We start from the raw sequence: 17,800 nt of genomic DNA, 5'->3' as shown, positions 1-17,800 counted from the left end.
TAATAATAATAATAATAATAATAATAATAATAATAATAATAATAATAATAATAATAATAATAATATTATTATTATTTTACCACGTAAGAAAATTATACAAAGTTCAGATTTTGGTGTCTATTATAAATAAAGTTGATTGGAACACCGCCACGCCCACTCATTTGTATGTCATCGGTGGCTGCTTTTATGCCACCATAGCAGGGTGGAGTGGCCGTGACGGGCTCCATGGCCCTCAGGTCACGTATGTTTGCTATCTGGCCCTTTCCAGAAACAGTGTGAGAAGCCCTGCTGTAAACACTGGGGCTGACGATCACTTGCCAGCTCGTTAGGAGACTCAAACAGGACAGCATGATTGACATGCAGTGCAGACAGGAAAAAAGCAATGGATTTATAAGAAGATTATTATATAAAACAGGTGCTGTGCTGTCACTTTGCAGTGGTTTTAACCTTTTGACTCTAATGCCAATATTAAGGCATTTCTCCAGGAACAGCACAGCTCAGCTCCCACGTTGTTTCAGCGTCCCCAGACTGCCACGGCGTGGGCTGCTCTGAGCCGTTTGCTCTCCTGTTGCTCTCAGGACAGCGGGCAGCTGGCCTGTGCCTCCCCTTCTCCCAGCCGCCCTGGCGGCACGTGCTGGGACCAAGGACCAGGGCCCCCGGGGCCTAGCCCCCCCTGCCACTTCCTGGCGATGTGGCTGGGGCGTCAGCAGAACTCGAGCTGCTGAGGCTTTCTTAGTCTTGACCAGTCCATCACCCCATTACAGAAACTCAGCCTTGCACTCATTTTCCCAGTTGCAGTTCATTGCCAACCAGTGTGCTCTGAGTTTTACTCCTACCCCTGTTTTGGTTCCTTTGAAAGAGCAGGGCTTTGGGGTCAGTCACACCCGAGTTCTAGTCTCAGTTCTGCCAAGTGTTAATCATGTCAGTGTGTACAGCTCACTTCACATCTTTGTGCTTGGTTTTTTTGTTCGTTTGTTTTTAAATAAAATGTAGATAGTGTTCTTCTGAGGATTAGATGAGATGTGTGTGAGAGTTCCTGGCACAGGCAAGTTCCTTGGTGGATGGTGACTGACTTGGAACCCATTTGACCTGTGATGCAGTTGCAGCAGTTGGTCACTTGATAAAGAAAGCACCTCTGTTTCCTGCCAGAAGTGGGAGGGAGGGAGAGAAAGAGGAAGGATGCCAGAGTCAGCTCAGCCCGACAGGGACAGATGTGTTCTCACTTTTATCACAGATGAATCCAGGGTGGCAGGCAGAGGTTAGGTCTGCGGGTGGGTGGCCACGCTGAAGGCTCCTGAGTTAGACAGATGCACTCAGCCGTTACTGCCACTGAGCGGTCACTGCCCCGGAGCACAGAGAGCAGGGGCAGGCCCCTTATGGCACATGAGAGAGAGAGGAACAGAGCAGAAGTTCTGCTGTCAGTGTCAGTAAGCAGATCCCAGAGGAGAGGACAGAGAGAAAGGAGCCTGGCTCGACGTGTGTTCATGCCAATGCCCGTTCCTCCTGCCAGGCTGCCGACCAGAGAAGTCCCTGCTCCCCAGGGGAGGGGCAGGGCGCAGGAGGCTGAAGGAGGTTAGGTGTCACATGGGAAACTTGAAACTAGGGAATAAACATTCCCCTCTGGGCCTACACTCTCTCCAGGTGGGGAAAGGTCACTCTTATCTTCTCCCATCAAGTTCTCCCTCCCCAAGGGAGACTGTTTAAAGCCTTTCTTTCTTTTTTTTTTTTTTTTACTGCTCTGCCTCCCAATGAACGTGCTTTCCTTGGCCTGTTCTTGGGAACGTCTGGAGGGAGCATGATCGCGGAATTGAGAGAAATGATGCCTTTGGACCCATAAGTCTGTGTGAGTTTGACATAATTAGGAAGCTGTAATTTTTTCCATAACGTCGAGCTCAGACTTTATTGACCCATTTAATTTTTTTTAATAATGGCATTTTACTAGAGCAGAACAGCGTGCAACCTAGGTAGCCTCTGGCTGGATCTCTTGAATGATTTTAATTAAAAATAATTTCTCCACTTCTGGTGGATGTACCTTTTCCTCAGTATCCTGGCAACAAAACAATACCACTTAGGGGCAAAACTTTCTTCCTTTCTGTTGTTGTTACTAATAGAATAATCATACTGTCAATGTCCAATTTAAAGGTTAATATATAGTGGATCCTAAAGGAACCTCACCTTTTAATTGAGTAATCAGTTTTATGAAATTAACCTTTAGACCTTTTCAATTTTACTGAGCTGAGTTTCCATTAAGTCAAAATAGAGTAGGAGGACATTAATCTAATGTTCTTGGAATTAGTCTTTCATGGGCCTGCACCCTCCACGGGGCGCATATTCACTTGAAAGCACGTACCTTTCTTACTGGTGTGTCCCTGACCCCTTTAGCCTCCATTTCCCGTGAGACGGTTCTGTTAGGGGCAGCACAAGGCTCTGGCCACTCTGTGCCCTCTCACACTCCTCCCGCCTCCACTGCCTGGGGGTTGGGAGGAGGGATCAAGCCTGCTTGCCCGGCCCCTCCTCCTCTCCTTTGGGTCTTCTACCTCAGGCGGAGTACGTTCTGTTAGGGTTACCATGTTAAACCAAAGTAGTTAAGAAACCAAGGCACGGGGGAGAGTGGGGATAGGGGCTCCTGCTCTTTCTGTCTCTTCAGGTTTCACGAGGGGAGGACCATCCCTCCCTAGGAACCCGTGGGCGTCCTTCTCTCCTTCTAGTTCTCCCCCAGAAAATGCGGGTGCTGGGGCTGGGCGGGGGGAGGTGCCACACCAGGGGAGGAAGGAGACTGGCCTCATGGTTGGCGCTGAGAAGAGGCCTCTTCTCCTGAGGAGGCTCTGTCGTCGGGATGGGTGCATTCCCTGCCCATCTGCACCTTACCTTTTCTGGGGAAGCTTCTGGAAGGGGGGCGCCTGCAGGTCTTGGGGGCGGAGGAGGGAAGGGACCTGTTAAGGAGCACAGTTGGAGCTGTGTATCGAGCCTGTTCAGGTCATCCTCATGCATTAAGTGAGGTCTTTCACAGTATTTGATTATTGATGTAGTGGTTTATCAGTCTACTAAGTTTGGTGTTGCTCGTGATGATGGGGATACACTAGGGATCAAACGTCCCCACCTTCGTGGAACTTATATTTTTAGCGGGAAGATAGACAAGAAACAAAATAAATGAGTGAAATATATAGACTGTTAGAGCAGGATAAATGCTTTTGGGGGAGGGGAGAAGGGGAAATAGACAATGTCAGGGAGGATGCAGGTTTATGAAGATAGCTTAGAGAAGCCTCACTAAGAGGGGGACATTGAGCAAACACCTAAAAGAAGTGCTCAGTGTGTATAGATAATCAGGGAAAGAACATTCCAGAAGAAGACAGCCAGCAAGTGTAAAAGTCCTGATGGAGGAGTATGTCTAGAATGTTCAGGGAACAGCAAGGAGGCTAGTGTGGCTGGAGCAGGAGGGAGCAGGTGAGGGTAGTGGAAGACAAGCTCAGAGAGGGGGCAGGAGTGAGATCTTATAGGTCATCTAAAGGGTATTGGAGCTCTTGTAAGGGCCTCGGCTTTGACCCCTAGGTGGGAAGCACTGGCAGGTCTGTGCAGGGATCTGTACTAACTTTGTAGCGGGGTCAGTGAGGCTGTTGTGCTGGAATAAACTGAGGAGGGCCAAGGCAGAAGCAGCGCGCAAGCTGGGGCCACGGTTATAGTCCTGGGGTTGGGGGTTATCAAGGGCCCGGACCAGAGAGGTCAGCAGAGGATGACAACAAGAGCTCAGAGTCTGAAACTATTTTGAAGGTAGAGCCAACAAGATTTGTTGATGGATTAGATGTGAGCTGGGAGGGAAAGGGGTGTCAGGATGACTCCAGGTCTGGGGCCTGAGTGGCTGGAAGGAAGTTGCCATCAGCACAGGTGGGGAGGCTGCGGCAGGAGCCCAGGTGAGGGGAGCTGGCAGGAGCTTGGCGTGGGGCATATTTGCAACGCGGATTAAACATCTGAATGGAGACAGTGAGCCAGCAGTTAGATATATGTGTCTGAAGTTCAAGGAGAGGTCCAGGCTGAAGGTATAAATCTGGAACTTGTCAGTGTAAAACTGGTATATGCACTGCCAAAAAAAAAAGGGGGGGGGGGGGCCACGAGCCTAGACGGACTCACCAAGGGAGCAGTGTAGATGGTGAAGCAGTTCAGGGACTGAGCCATGAACTCTCCGTGGTTATATGGTGGGAGGGTAAGAGGTGTCAACAAGAAGCATGAAAACAAGCAGCCATGGGGGCAGGAGGGGGTACCGGAGAGTGTTGTTGGGGATGACAGAGGAGGGAGGGACCTGAGGGGAGGGCTGAGCCCTGTGGGGGTCCTCGGTGACCTTGGGGAGTGGGGGTAACAGTGGAGCGATGAGGGTAAAAGCCTGCTTGGATTGGGTCAAGGGAGAATGGTCAGGGAGGTGGAAACCTGGGGTGTAAGCTTCTTGGAGAAGTTTTGCTGAAAAGTGGGGAGAAATTGGACAGTAGCTAGTAGGAGATACAGATTTGAAGGGTTTTGTTTTTTGTTTTCTAAGTTGGGAGAAATAACAGCAAGATTGTATGAGGCTAGGAAAGATTCCGTAGACGGGAAAAGTTGATTTTATAAGGAACTAATACGTGTAGTGTTCACTGCGTGCCAAACACATCTGGGCACTGTGTTCACGTATTCATTCTTTTGGGGTGGATGGTGCAGGAGAGAGAAAGAATTGCTGGGACCAACCCAGTGCCCAGGTGGAGGGGGCGTGGCTGGGAGGTGGGCACTTTATCCTCTGTCGCTGGAGAGAAAGTATTGGCTGTGGGCCCCTTGAAAGTGAGGTGGGGAGGTGGGGTGGGGAGAGCTTGGAGGCGTTCTCAGAAAACACAGTTACAGCTGATGCTGCAGATGGGGAAGGAGAGCTTGGAGGCGTGAGGAGGGAGAAGACATGAAATAGCCATCTAGGACTGCGGGAAAGCAGATGCAGCAGGGAGGTGCAGTGTAGTTGCCACCCCCTTAGGGAGCCACTTGTCATTCATCATTGTGTAAAGCCAGTATTTTGATCTCTGTCTGTTTGATTCCCACTTGATCCTAAACTCAGCTGGACGGTGAGCTGGTAACTGTACTGCTGTATGTCACAGTGACTTTTCCCTTCGTAGAGTAGGGAGCTTCAGAAAGCAATCTTATTACTTAAAAATCTCCTTTAGCTTCTCTAGATTTTATCACAAAATGGTTAGAAGACCATTTGCCCTGGTTTCTTTTCTTAAAATAAAGTGTCAGTCATGGAACATTTAGTCTCAAGAACGTTACTTCTGCCCTTTTAAATTGCATTGTGAGGACAAGTGTTAGTAGCAGTTCCTTTCCTTCATATTTCCAGTTCTTTCTCCTCTTCCTTGTGTCTTTGTTTCTGTTATTATCTCTTGCTCACCCAGGACCCAGATCCCAGGGTCTGATGGTGCTTTGCCTCCAGTATCTTTTCTGTTCCTGACGATTCTTACATCTCAGACCCATCGCCTCTTTTCAGTCTCCTGCCACCACCCGCATTCTGCCATTGCTCCTATCTCAAATTTTAGTTCAACAGAAAATCACTAGCACCTACATGTTATGTTGCATGGTGCTAAGGGTACAGTGATGAGGAAGGCAGGATTCTCTGCCTGTTTTTGACAACCTGTCACCTGATCTTCCCCCTCTGTTCCAGCTAACGTGGTGTTGCCACGTTTATCTCCATCACGTTCTGCCCTTCCATTGGCTACAGAATAAAAGACCTTCGACGAGCACAGAGGCCCACCAAGAACCCATCACTTCTGCCTGACCTGTGCTCAGCCAGACTGAACCTCCGGCGCTTTTCCAGGCAGGCTCCCTCTCCCCTGGTTCCATCCTGTCACTTATGTTTCTGCTCTCGTCTCCCAATGGCCACGTCCCGCCTTTCAAGATTTAGTTCGTAGATCACCTTCCTTCCGATTAGCTAGTGGGGAATAAGCACCCCCTCTTCTGAGCTCTCCTGCCTTTCATGACACAGGAGCTGCCTTAGGTGGTTCAGAGCATGCAGCCAGGAGCCTTGGTTCAAATCCCTGCTCTGCTGATTATTAGCTGTGTGACCTTGGCAAGTGATTTAATCTCTCTGTGTCTCAGAGCATAAAATGGAAATTATAACAGTACCCACCTCATAAAATTTTGATAATTAACTGGGTAAATATGTGTGAGGTACTTGAAACAGTGAATTAGTGTTGGTGTCCGTGCATGGAGAGTGTTCTATAACCGTTACCTGTGTCCATGTGTATGTACATAAACCTGTGGATGTTACCTGTTGTCATACAGTCTGTTGAGAGCAGGGTCTGTATTTTGTTCATGTGTTTAGCCCAGACATTAACAGACATGTACCTTGGGCAAGGCATATACTTGCTCGTATTTAATGTTTATAGCAAAAATGAGATTGTAGTCTTCAACTTTTATCCATGCCTTTGCAGTAACTTTTGGAATGGAGTCTAAAATAATTTACATTATTCTTCTCTATTCTCAGGAAGTATCTAGTTGCATATTAAATTAATAAACAGAATGTCAGTGCTATTTTATAATTTTGAACTTGCCCTTTCTTAACATACTAATCAACCAAATAATTTTTAAAAGCCGATTCCTTTCCATTTCTGAATCATTGAATAGACTTACTCCTCTGGTTTTTTTCCTCCTTTCTCCCTGAAGTAAATTGACTAATCCAAGCCTATACCTAAATAGTCTCCTTTAATTGAATCTAAAATTTAGATAAATTGAGTTCTGTAATAAAATTATTCCTCTGTACATCATAAAGGGAATAAAATTAAAGTTTGAGAAAGTTATGTATGCATGTCCTATGAGAATATACGTTTTGGAATTATTTGCCAGATGGTTAACCTTTTCAAAACAGTAATAATTGTATTATCGTGAGACTTAATTTGGGGCTGTGTCATTGGCAAGCATTCATTACTTTTGATGCATGTGTTTCAATGCCCATTACATAGCTGTGCTGTTCTTCAAATGTCACAGAAGAGTCCGAGTTTGACCCCTTCTTCAGGCTGCTGTCTCCTCATCTGTTGTATCCTAAACGTTGCATGCCATCTTCAACCCCACACCTTACCATCTTTCCTTCCACATCGGGCCCTCTTCTGTGCTCTGTGTCCTAGGCTTCCCCGCACTTACCTCCCGACCCAGGCAGCCCCTGTGACCCATGAGCTCTCGCTCAGATCTGCTCTGCCTCCTCTCCCCACCAACATGGCCTTACCTCTTCATCGGTGCCTGGATGCTCAGTGCCCTCCTAACTAGGGTCTGATTTCATCCACCTCCAGGCCAGCTACCACAGAGGACCCCATGCAAAATGCAGATTCTCCTGTTTAAAATCCTCCAGTGACTACACCAGCCAGCAGTCCCCAACTTCTGCACTGCAGGGACTCCTTGCCGACTGATAGTGGCGTATTTGTATTTTGTATGATTGTTGTATTTAGGGGAACCTATTGATACTGGAGAAACAGCTATTGCAGATTCAGTAGCAATTCTAAATAAACGTGTACTTATAATCCCACCTGCATTCCTTTGAAAAATAGTGTAGACATAAGCTAGACACATTCAGTGCGGAAACGCTGACTGTATGCATGTGATATGCTGCCCCTTGAGATAAATCGAGATTCCAGAGGTCCACAGCTAGGATGCTTGTCTGCAGGGACCACCTGGTTTACGTCTGTTTTCCCTTTCACTCTCATATGTGGCCTGTCATCAGTCAGACATTATATGGTCATTCCATCCATGCCCTGCAGGTTGAGGATTTGGAGCAAGTCTTCTCCCACTGTCTCCCGTGTGGAGAGTGTTCCTCTCTGCCTGACCAGCAGCTCCCCTGCGTGAACTGACCACTCCCTGCTTGGGTTCCACTGTCTGCTTCCAGACCAGCACCATCCACCACAGTTCCTTGTGCTCCTCGTGTCTGTGCCGGTCTCCTCTGTGGTGCAGAACCCACTTAACTTTAAACCCCCAGCCCCTGCCACAGTGCCTGGCATACGGGAGTTAGTATACTAGTGACTGAATGAATGAATCGTGGGGATTAATAAGTAAATGAGATACACGTAAGGCACTGAGAACAGTGTCTGGTGCACTCTACATGCTCAGCCAGTTGTTAGCATACCTACTGTGCGTCGGACAGCAGTTTAGATATTGGGGAAACAGAAATGAATGAGACAAAGTCCCTGCTTTCATGAAGCTTGTGTTCTCCTGGGAGGAGATGGATGTTATTATTTTAGAGGAAAAGTGTAGCCAGGTGAGGAAGAGATAGTTGGGGTGGAGCAGTGTGATTTGAGAGCCCCAGCCCTCCCATCACAAAGCAGAGTGTTGGGGGTGGCTTTGAGCTGAGAGAGGACAACAAGATCCCTGGCGCAGGCACGAAGCATCACTGAGGGCGGGAGCTGGCACAGCACCGAGAGGGGTCAGGCCGGGAGCGGGTCCCGCGGGCGTCTGGCTGACGCGGGACAGCAGGGGAGGGGGGACAAAGTGAAGTGAAGAGGGTGCGTGGCAGGAAGTGTGGTCACAGCTGGCGGTTGGGAATATAGGACTTGATATTTTATTCTCAGAATGAGGACGGGCGGCTCCCGGGGCTGGTGGGGCGAAATGGAATGATTATCTAAGGTCCCTTCGAACTTGGTATTTTGTGATGCTGTGTCTCAGCTGTAGTGTCCAGAGTGTAGTCACCGTTCATAGTAATGCTGCCACGCCTGCCCACGTGTTACAAAAACAAGCAAAGTGATGTAACTGCAGTGTTTTGAGCATCAGGGTGCAGCGTTACTGAAAGTGAGCACCCTTACTCGTTCGGTGACTTTAGAGTTTGTTTAGCTTACTATCAGGGGAAATGAAAAGTTTCTAAAAGCTCTTTTACTCAGTTTTGAAGACTGTCAACATGGGGAAAATGGCCCCCGAGACAGCTCTGCACATATGTCTCCAGAGCCTCCAGTGTCCCCAGTGTCCCCACCTCACCCTCCATGCAGCTCCCGGGGTGCTTGTGTGGGAATCTGATTGTGTCCCTGTGCTGTGTGACAGCCTTCGGTAGCTGCCCCGTTGTCCTCCAGGCCCGTGTGCGCTGGCCCTGACGCTGCTCTCGGCCCCCCTCACCCTCCGCTGGCCTGGCCTGGTCCTGTCTGGTCTGCAGGAAGCTTTTTTTACGTGTTGGTTCCACTATCCGGAGCATTCTCTCACCTCTTAGCCTGGCCGGGTGCCCCTCATCCCTCACATCTCAGCTTAAACGTCACTCCTCTGGGAGCCTCGTTCTTCCCTGGCGCCCCGCCCAGATGCCATACGGGGTCATTTGCTGCTGCCCTTTGATTGTATCCTCTCTCTGTCTGTTAGCCACGTCGTGTCTGAATATGGGAGGATGACAGACACAGAGCGAGACCAGATAGACCAGGATGCTCAGACGTTCATGAGGACCTGCTCGGAAGCCATCCAGCAGCTCAGAGCACAAGGTGAAGTGCTTGGAAAGACGCCGGCAGCCTGCTGCCACCAGTCACGTGCTCATGTCAGACTCGCTGGCCCAGCCAGCTAAAGCTCTCTTCTGTGTCCTTATTTAGAGTTATATTTAAAACTTAAAAATTCTTTTTTTCCTAATTAATGTTTTGCCTAAGCTGTTAAAAGTAATGAAAAAGCCATGATTCAAGTTAAGTAAATGGGAAGAGAGGTGGAAGGGATGGCTCCAGACAGAACCAAAAATTTTCCAAGGGCCAGGGTCAGAGAGCATAGATCGTATGTGGAAGCATGTGCATGCCTGCATCTGGGGTGGCATCGAGCTGGGCAGCTGGCGTTGGCATGCATATGAGGGTGGAAGGGGGTGCCTTAGACCCTCCACCAAGAGCAGTAAAGCAGACTGCAGTCTCAGACCCTCACGGTCAAGAGGGAGGAGCCATGGCTGCACCTGTACCCACCCCAGCTCCACCATCTTCTGGCCTCGGGCGAGTCGCTTAATCGCCCGGGTCCCAGTTTCTTCATCTATAAAATGGAGACAATTGTATGATACATGTCTTCGGGTTGTTAGGAGAATTAAGTCCTCATAGCATCCTTAGAACCACAGCCAGCATTGGGATTATTATCGCCATCGTGCTTCCATCAGTGTTTACTTCCCACTGAGGCACTGCGGTGGCTTCCCAGGGTGCGTGTCTTCCTGGAGTCGGTTTTAGTTGGCTTGGGCAGGTGGAGGCTCCATCAACACAGCATGGAGTCCCCGGGCCAGCTGCTCCTGTGCTTGACACAGACTTTTGTTGGGAAGCTTCCATTAGAGCCCTGATGGGCCACCCAGACAGTTGGGTGCAAACTATAGTCATTCTTGCCGAAGAAACACTCATACACACAAAGTTTTGTGTAATTTCATGAACTCCTCACATGCGTCTCAGGTCGGGAAGCCCTGTGGTAAAAGTAAATCCTGCCTCCGACCCTGCAGGACATTCATTGAGATAACCTAGAACATGCATGAATGTTAATAAAACGAGGAAGTGAGCACCAGACCACGTGACCTTGGGCTACTTACTGGTTCTGAACGTTAGTTTCTTCCGGTGTGAATCAGGCATACTCATAACTGCCTTTTGGATCGTTTGGATCATTAGCAGTAGTTTATGTAAAGTCCGAGCAGAGGGCCTGCACGTGACAGGTTCTCAGTCTCTCGTGAGTGGGAGCTGTCCTACCAGATAACTGGCACAGACTCTAGGAAGACGTGATAATTCACAGAAGAAAGGCATCCTCGTGGCTTGGAGAGGCCAGGTTTCCTGGAGAAGGAAGGTCTGACTCAGTGTCTAAAGGGAATGTGAGTCGCTGAGGGGAGAGGGTGGAGCATTCCAAGCTGAAAAATAGTACAGACAGACAGGCAGGCAGAGGGGGCGTGTGTGCTTTGAGTTTGATCTGAACGTGTTCCTTGAAGGTCAGCTTGAGCATTGGATGCTGTTAGTACAGACGGGTCAGCACTCAGGAAGTGGGCCGCATCAAATACGATCCTCGTGCTGTAATAAACCATAAATTATTTGCCTGGAGTTTTTCTGCAGGCTTAATCTTTTACTCTTGCAAAGTCTAATAAATCTTACTCTTTAAAAAATGTTATGTGATGTGACACGACTTGTTTTATAGCCGTATTTTTAAGAATACTTCTAATGACAAAACTGTTGTAAGAACGCTGATGGATTGTTCTTCAGTCTAGTTCAATGCAAAGACCTGAACAGTGTCCTTTTCTGTTACAGCCCACAAGGAGATACATTCCCAGCAAGTGAAGGAGCACAGGAGCGCTGTTCTGGATTTCATCGAAGATTACTTAAAAAGTATTTCATTTTATCTTCAAGATCAAATGTGGCATTTCACTGTAGTGGGATGCGAATTTAGCTTTACTAGCTGCAGACTCTGCTGTCTCATTATATTTAATGATAGCTTTGCCTGAGGAGCAGTCTTAAATGGTCTCTCTCCTGGTGTTTCCCCCTGAACAGGAGTGTGTAAACTCTACTCAGAACAAAGAGCCATCCGAGTGAAACGAGTGGTGGACAAGAAAAGGCTGTAAGTGTTGTCTCTGTTCTTTAATTCATAATAGCAGTGTTCATAGCTCCCAGGGTCACAGAGCTCTGTGTATCACGATGTGCAGTGCTTGAAATTCCTTGTGAAATGCTGTCATGAGCGCCCAGCGGGCACTTCCCACATGCCGGGCACCGTGCCTGACTCTTCACCCACTCACAACTACCTCACAAGGCTGGGGCTGTCATGCCCCCATTTTACAGATGGGGAGGCTGAGGCTTGGGAAGTTAGGTGACTCCCCGCAGCCAGGAGGTGGCAGAGCTCGACTTGAGCCCAAGAGGTTGGTCCAAAATGCATGCTCTTGCCCATCTTGTGCTACTAGCCCTCGAGGCTGGCACAGGGTTAGCCGCTTTACCTTGGACTCTCTGCCTTCACGCCGCCCCTTGCGGCTTCTGAAGGCGTCTTGCTGAGGGAAGAGCTGCAGCGCAGGAAGGCCTCGTGTCACTGGCGGTGCACCTCTCTTCCAGTGCCAGGCGCTCCGGGTACACACCCCACTTCAGCCCTACCCCTGTTCAGTGCCCGCACTGTTAATAACCCCCTTTCACAGGGGAGGACACTGAAGCTGCAGCAGGGAAATGACTTGGCCAAGGCCATGCAGCCAAGAAGCAGCATTTCCTGTGGCCCCTGTCTGTCTCCCATAGGGCTGCATGCTAGCTTCCAGTGCACAGGGGGCTGTGTCCTCATGGCCACTCAGCCAGCCTGCGGTGGGATTCCTCAATGAAGAGGGGGTGCTGGGACCAGGCTCCAGCTCTTGACCACTTCTGAACTAGCTCTGGAGATTTTAGAGTGTTCTTTCAGAAGATAACATTGCATACTATTTTAGGACAAATTTTCTCAATTCTTACTGTGTTGGGGTCGCCAGCCTCAGGTGAGGTGATTCACTGGGGGACTCACAGGATTCCGCATATAGTCCCACTCATGGCTGTGGTTTATTCCAGTGAGAGGGTGCAAAGCAAACAGCAAAGGGAAAAGGCACTGGGATGAAGGATGGGGGTGCCCAGGAGCAGGCGTCCAGAGCCTTCTCCAGGGCGTTGCACAGGATGTGACTGGCAACTCGTGTGAGATGTCATCCACCAGCAAAGCTCATGAGAGACTCACAACCTGGGGATTTTATCCTGCTCACATAGGCACCTTCCAGCTGGCATGCACCGAAATTCCAGACCCCTAGAGGGAAAGCAGGCATCCAGCAAAAACCACGTTGTTTGCACACAGTTCACGCACAGGGTGCCACTCTTAGCGGTCAGGGTGGCCGGAGCCCTCCCAAAGTCCAAGCCCCCACCGCCTCCCAGGGGCTCAGCTTGCAAGGAGGCCTCTCAGGGTTTCAGTCTCGGGCCTCTGGGGTTAACTTTTTCTTGCACTCTTGTGAGACAGAGTTGCAGTTGTAAATGCCAACAAATGGAAGCACATGTGGAGGAGAGTGAGGTGAGGCATGTTACCTGTTGGCAGATAGGTACTGTTGATCACACAAGATACTGATGGGGTAGGCAGAGAGAAGCAGGGAGGCTCTGCTCTCAGGGAGCTTTGGAGTCAGGCTGGGCTACTACAGAAACGAAAAATAAGCTGACTTAATCAGGATATGTCATAATTAGTGAGACCAGGAGCAGGTTCTGAGAGGGGCTGGCACTATTAAATGGCAAAGCATAGGACCTAAGGGCTCCAGCTTGCAGCCGTACGGCCTGTGTTCAAATCCTGGCCCTGCCACTTGCAAGCTGTGACTCTTGGACAATCATTTAACTTCTCTGTGCCTTAGTGTCCTCACTTGTAAAATAGAAAAAATGTATAATACCTACTTTATTGGGTTGTTATGAGGACACAATGAGTTGATAGAGATAAAACGCTTACAGTGAGCGGTTAATATATGTTAACTTGTACTATTATCTGCCATTAAGCATTTATCATGTTATTTCATTTAATCCTCACAGCCATTCTTAATAAATATTAGTATCCCAATTTATAGAGGAAACTGAGGCTCAGGGAATTGGGGTTACTTGCCCAGTGTCACACAGCTGAACTAAGATTTGAACGTCAGGTTAAGCAGGGCAGATTTCTCAGACAATGGCCTTTGTGTTGGCTGTCGAAAGAAAATAATCCAGTTAAGTGATGAGAGAGACAGAAAGCAGCCCAGACTCAGGAGGGAGTGCGGGCGGGATGTTTGCTCAAAGCGAGTCCTGGAGGAGAAGGTAGGGCTCTGCTGCCACATGAGTCACCGTCACGATGGTATGTGGTCACTGGGTCTCACGTTCCCCCGAGGGAGAGATGCCACCTTCTGCTTCCTTATCCCAGGCGGACCCTAACGCTGGAGACCTAGCAGGCACCTTGAGTAAAGTAAGAAGGGGCTTTTGCTGCTGCCTCCTCAGTGCTCAGTTCTCAGCAGAGGTTTTTACAAATTAAGATCAGTCAGATGGGAATTGTTCCCATTTAGGCAGTGAAGTTTAGCCAGTCTCCTGTCAGACAGCTGCCTTGTGCCAATTACTTTGAGCAAAGGACCTTGAGGGAAATAACTGTGACCCTTTGCGACGTGGTCTAGCCTCCCTTCTGGTTCCTTCCTCACCTTGCCCCAGAAGGCGTCTGTCTAAAACATGTATAGTTTTATCTCTGCCTTACAAAGGCCAGACTTCATGGCATGGCATTCCAGGCCCGTGACACTTTGTTTCCCGGTCGGCCCCCGTGGGTATATGCTCTGGTCATACCTGCCTACTTTGTGTTCTGAAGAGGCCTTGTTCTTTGACGTTCCTGAGCCTTAATCCTTGCTGATTTCCCTGCCTAGAATGCCCTTCACGAATATAGTTATATTCTCTGTTCCTCTCCCGCATTCATGTCGCAAGCAAATTCCTGTTTACCCTTCCAGCCCCGGTGAAGATGTGGCCTGCTCTTTAAGGACTTCCCCAGTTCCCATGGGCCGTGGTAGTGGCTCCTTCCTGTGTAGGCTCTCTGCACATTGTCCTGGTCAGGTGTGACACTCCCGCTCCTGCAGATCTGCTAATGCCCCCCTCCGCCCGCTATGCAGCACGCTGCCTGTCCCGGTCCGCTGAGGACTGTGGAATGAATGTGCCAGTGACAAGTCTCCTGAAGACAGCTTGGCTGCGAGTAGGGCTTTTCATTGCCAAGCTGGATTGGTGGGTCCTTTGTTTTTGTATTATTTTGTTTTGATTGATGATGGTTTTTGTTTAAAATCACTCTTAGAAAAGAAATTTGAGAAACTCAAGTTCCCGTGTTCTGTGACATTGTTGCTGCTATCATATTTGTTTTGTTCTTGGTGGGAAAAAACACACTTGTCAGTAAAAGGGCAGTCTGATTGTTTTTATTTTAACTCTTCCACAGTATAAGAGAAAAGGTGTTCTATGATGATGACTGTTTTCACAGAATGGTGATACCACGCTAAGCTCTCACACCAAAGGGCTCTTATTCCAAACTGGGTGAAAATGTTCTGCCCACTAAGACAGCAGTGGTCTCAGCTGATCTTTCTGGGTTTGTCCCTCCGTGACTATGTTCTTAGAAGGACAGTACCATTGTTAAATGTGACTCTTCTCACCCATCCCCTGGGCATTGAACTATCTGAGTCAACAGTGGGACCTGCTGTTAGGTACATTAAGCTGGACGTGCGAGATGGTGGAAACTTCTACTGGGGTCTCATCTCTGTTCTTTCTCCTGCTGTGAGACTGAGAGTGCTTTGAAGGCAAGGACCGTTGTGTCTTTTGTCTCTGTGGTCCCAGTGCCTTGATCAGAGCCTGGCACAAAGTAGGTGCTTAGTTAATGGTTCTTGAATAAAGGAAGGAATGGGGCACAGTCACTCATTCCTGGCTCCTCAGATCTACATGTGAGAGCTTATATGTTGGAAAGGTTGTGGACAGGCAGTGTAGACACAACTGCAGTACTGGCACAAGTGACCTTGTCGTCCTGAAAGGGTTTGACACGTACCCATTATCCTCCTGATCGCCCTGAAGCACTACTATTTTGTTTAAGATTGACGTTGAAGCAGCCAACAGATGCCCTCCTAGGCATATACTCATCAAATTAAAAATCAATTAAAAATCATCAGAAACAGTTCTTCTTTCCAGAAAGTAATCAAGTTGTACAGCATTGGCTTTCTTTTTCCCGGGGAGAGGTTTGAAGCGGCAATCTGGAAATTAAACCTAACCTCTGATACTCTTTTCCACTAGTTCAGAACATTTTCTTTGTGGAGGGTTATAAACTATACAGAAGTCCAGGAACAGATCCAGTCGTAACATAGTAGCCCTTTCTCTTCAGACTGCTGTTTCCTTCTCATCCAGCGGTGGCTCATCTGATCCCAAACCTTACTTTAAAGTTTGCTGGGTTCTGGAATGCCATTTGAACACATCACTCTCACTAGTACAGTGATGTTCTTAGAGTGGAAACTTCGGCTATTTTTTTCTGCCTCAGGGGAGATCTGAGAAGGACAGAACGCATTGTCTGAAAGACGGTGGTTTCTTGTAACATTGTGGCGGCTGTGAAAGGGCAGGTAGGGAGACTGGACAACTCTGCAGCGCTTGTCGGAATTTATCATTGTGGCTTGAAGTTAATTACCAGAATATGATCACATCGTACTGTTACTTCTAAAGGATGATGTAAATGAGAATTTCCTAAGATATTCTGAGGAAATCCTGGTGACCTAAATAAAATGTGTTACTCTGCAGACAGCTTCCACGATCAAACAAGTCTGAGAAACACTTAATGTACAGAGTGCTCGGAGTCTTCACTGACCCTGTGCCCTGATGACATCTTTCTAAGAGAGCCCTGCCCACTGCGGAGCCCTTCACTCTTGAAATACCTGGCAAAATAGTGCCTAATCCCGTGGCCAGGTGTATCACCTTGAGTTATTTATTATTTACTCCCTGATGTTGGGTACAAAAGATACAAATTTTGCTACATTCCGTTTTTCCTCCTCCTTTAAAAAGAGCATTGGTTTTCTTACAGCACATACTCTCACCATTCTTACTTGGTACTTAAAGAATGTACTCAGATTATTATTTATGATGCGATCCTCTCATCCCAACTAGATTGGAAGCCTGGTGAAGGCAGAATTTTGTCTTTTATCTCTTTATGTTCACAGCCCCTAACCCAGTATCCTACATAGAGTAACAGCTCAGTAAATTTTGCCAGTGTTGGGGAGGATAATGATGATAAAGATGAAGAAAACAAGAAGTGATGTGATATGATATTAGGTCCAGAGCAATGATTTTGTCTTTTTTCTAAAGTTTTAGCTTTATTGAGGTAAAACTGACATATAAAATTGTAAAATGTTTAAAGAGTACATTGTGGTGATTTGATACACTGTACATTCAGAGAGGATTCCTGCCCACCTAGCTCATTAACATATGCATCACCTCATGTATTTATCTTTTTAGGGGCAGTGGTTGGGAACATTTAAGCTCTGCTCTCTTAGAAAATTTCAGTTATACAAAATGGTGTTGTGAGCTACAGTCACCTTATTGTCCATTAGACCCTCAGACCTTGTTCATCCTATAGTGGAAAGTTTGTACCGTTTTACCAGCCCCTCCGTATTTCCCCCACCTGAGATTTTGTCTTGTGCACCACCTAGAATAGGGGGTCAGTGAACTATGGCCTGTGGGCCAGAGCTAGCCCTTTGCCAGTTTTTGTACGGCCCTCAAGGTGAGCATGGTTTTCATATTTTTAAATGTTTGTAAAACAAGAAGCAAAAGAAGAAATACATGAGTTAGAGACCAAGTATGTTCTTTCACAAAGGCTACAATGTTTATCATCTGACCCTTTACAGAAAAAGCCTGCTGACCCATGGCTTAGACCAGGCTCTCTAAGTTGAAGGACCACTTTTTTGTTGTATGTTCTTTGCAGTCCATCACGGACTGATGTGTCCGGTTCCACCGCACAGATCGGGCTCACGGCTTACGCTGCAGGTGACCCAGCGGTGTTAGCTTACAGCTGAACTGGTCTGTACCCTGTTCAGAGAGAGGAGCCCTATGATTAAATGGCAACATTGAATTGCTATAAATGTTTCTTAATGCTTATTCTTCACATTTATTCATAGGAGACCAGTAACAAACAGTTCACAGTCTCATACTGGTCTGTGGACCATACTCTGCGTAGCACTGGCCTGAAAATCACCCAGCGTGGACTAGATGCCCAGTAAATCTCTGTAAATGTCGTGACGGTGGCTGAAGGCAGTGAGGTGCTTCCCCGTGGGAGCACGCGGGCCAGGGCCAGAGTGTGCACCTTAGTCTGCAAACCCGTCTTTGACATGACAGTACTGCAGTATTAGGTCTCAAAAGTATCTTCTTTCTGCCTGGAG

The 17,800-nt window shown here is 47.9% G+C and overlaps 1 protein-coding gene across 3 annotated transcripts in view; it reads left to right on the top strand.

The window, feature by feature from the left end:
* Positions 1-17,800, top strand: part of STX18 (syntaxin 18) — a 111,471-nt gene that overhangs the window by 69,453 nt on the left and 24,218 nt on the right. For all 3 annotated transcript variants that reach the window (XM_031437436.2, XM_064488114.1, XM_064488113.1), the window contains 3 exons: positions 9,322-9,437; positions 11,193-11,270; positions 11,433-11,499. In XM_031437436.2, the coding sequence (XP_031293296.1) occupies positions 9,322-9,437; positions 11,193-11,270; positions 11,433-11,499 (261 nt within the window). The remainder of the gene's footprint in view (positions 1-9,321; positions 9,438-11,192; positions 11,271-11,432; positions 11,500-17,800) is intronic.

The sequence above is a fragment of the Camelus dromedarius genome, chromosome 1 (assembly GCF_036321535.1).
Source record: "Camelus dromedarius isolate mCamDro1 chromosome 1, mCamDro1.pat, whole genome shotgun sequence".
Lineage (NCBI taxonomy): Eukaryota > Metazoa > Chordata > Mammalia > Artiodactyla > Camelidae > Camelus > Camelus dromedarius.
Note: the sequence above shows the minus strand (reverse complement) of the source record. Positions and strands in the feature narration are given on the sequence as shown.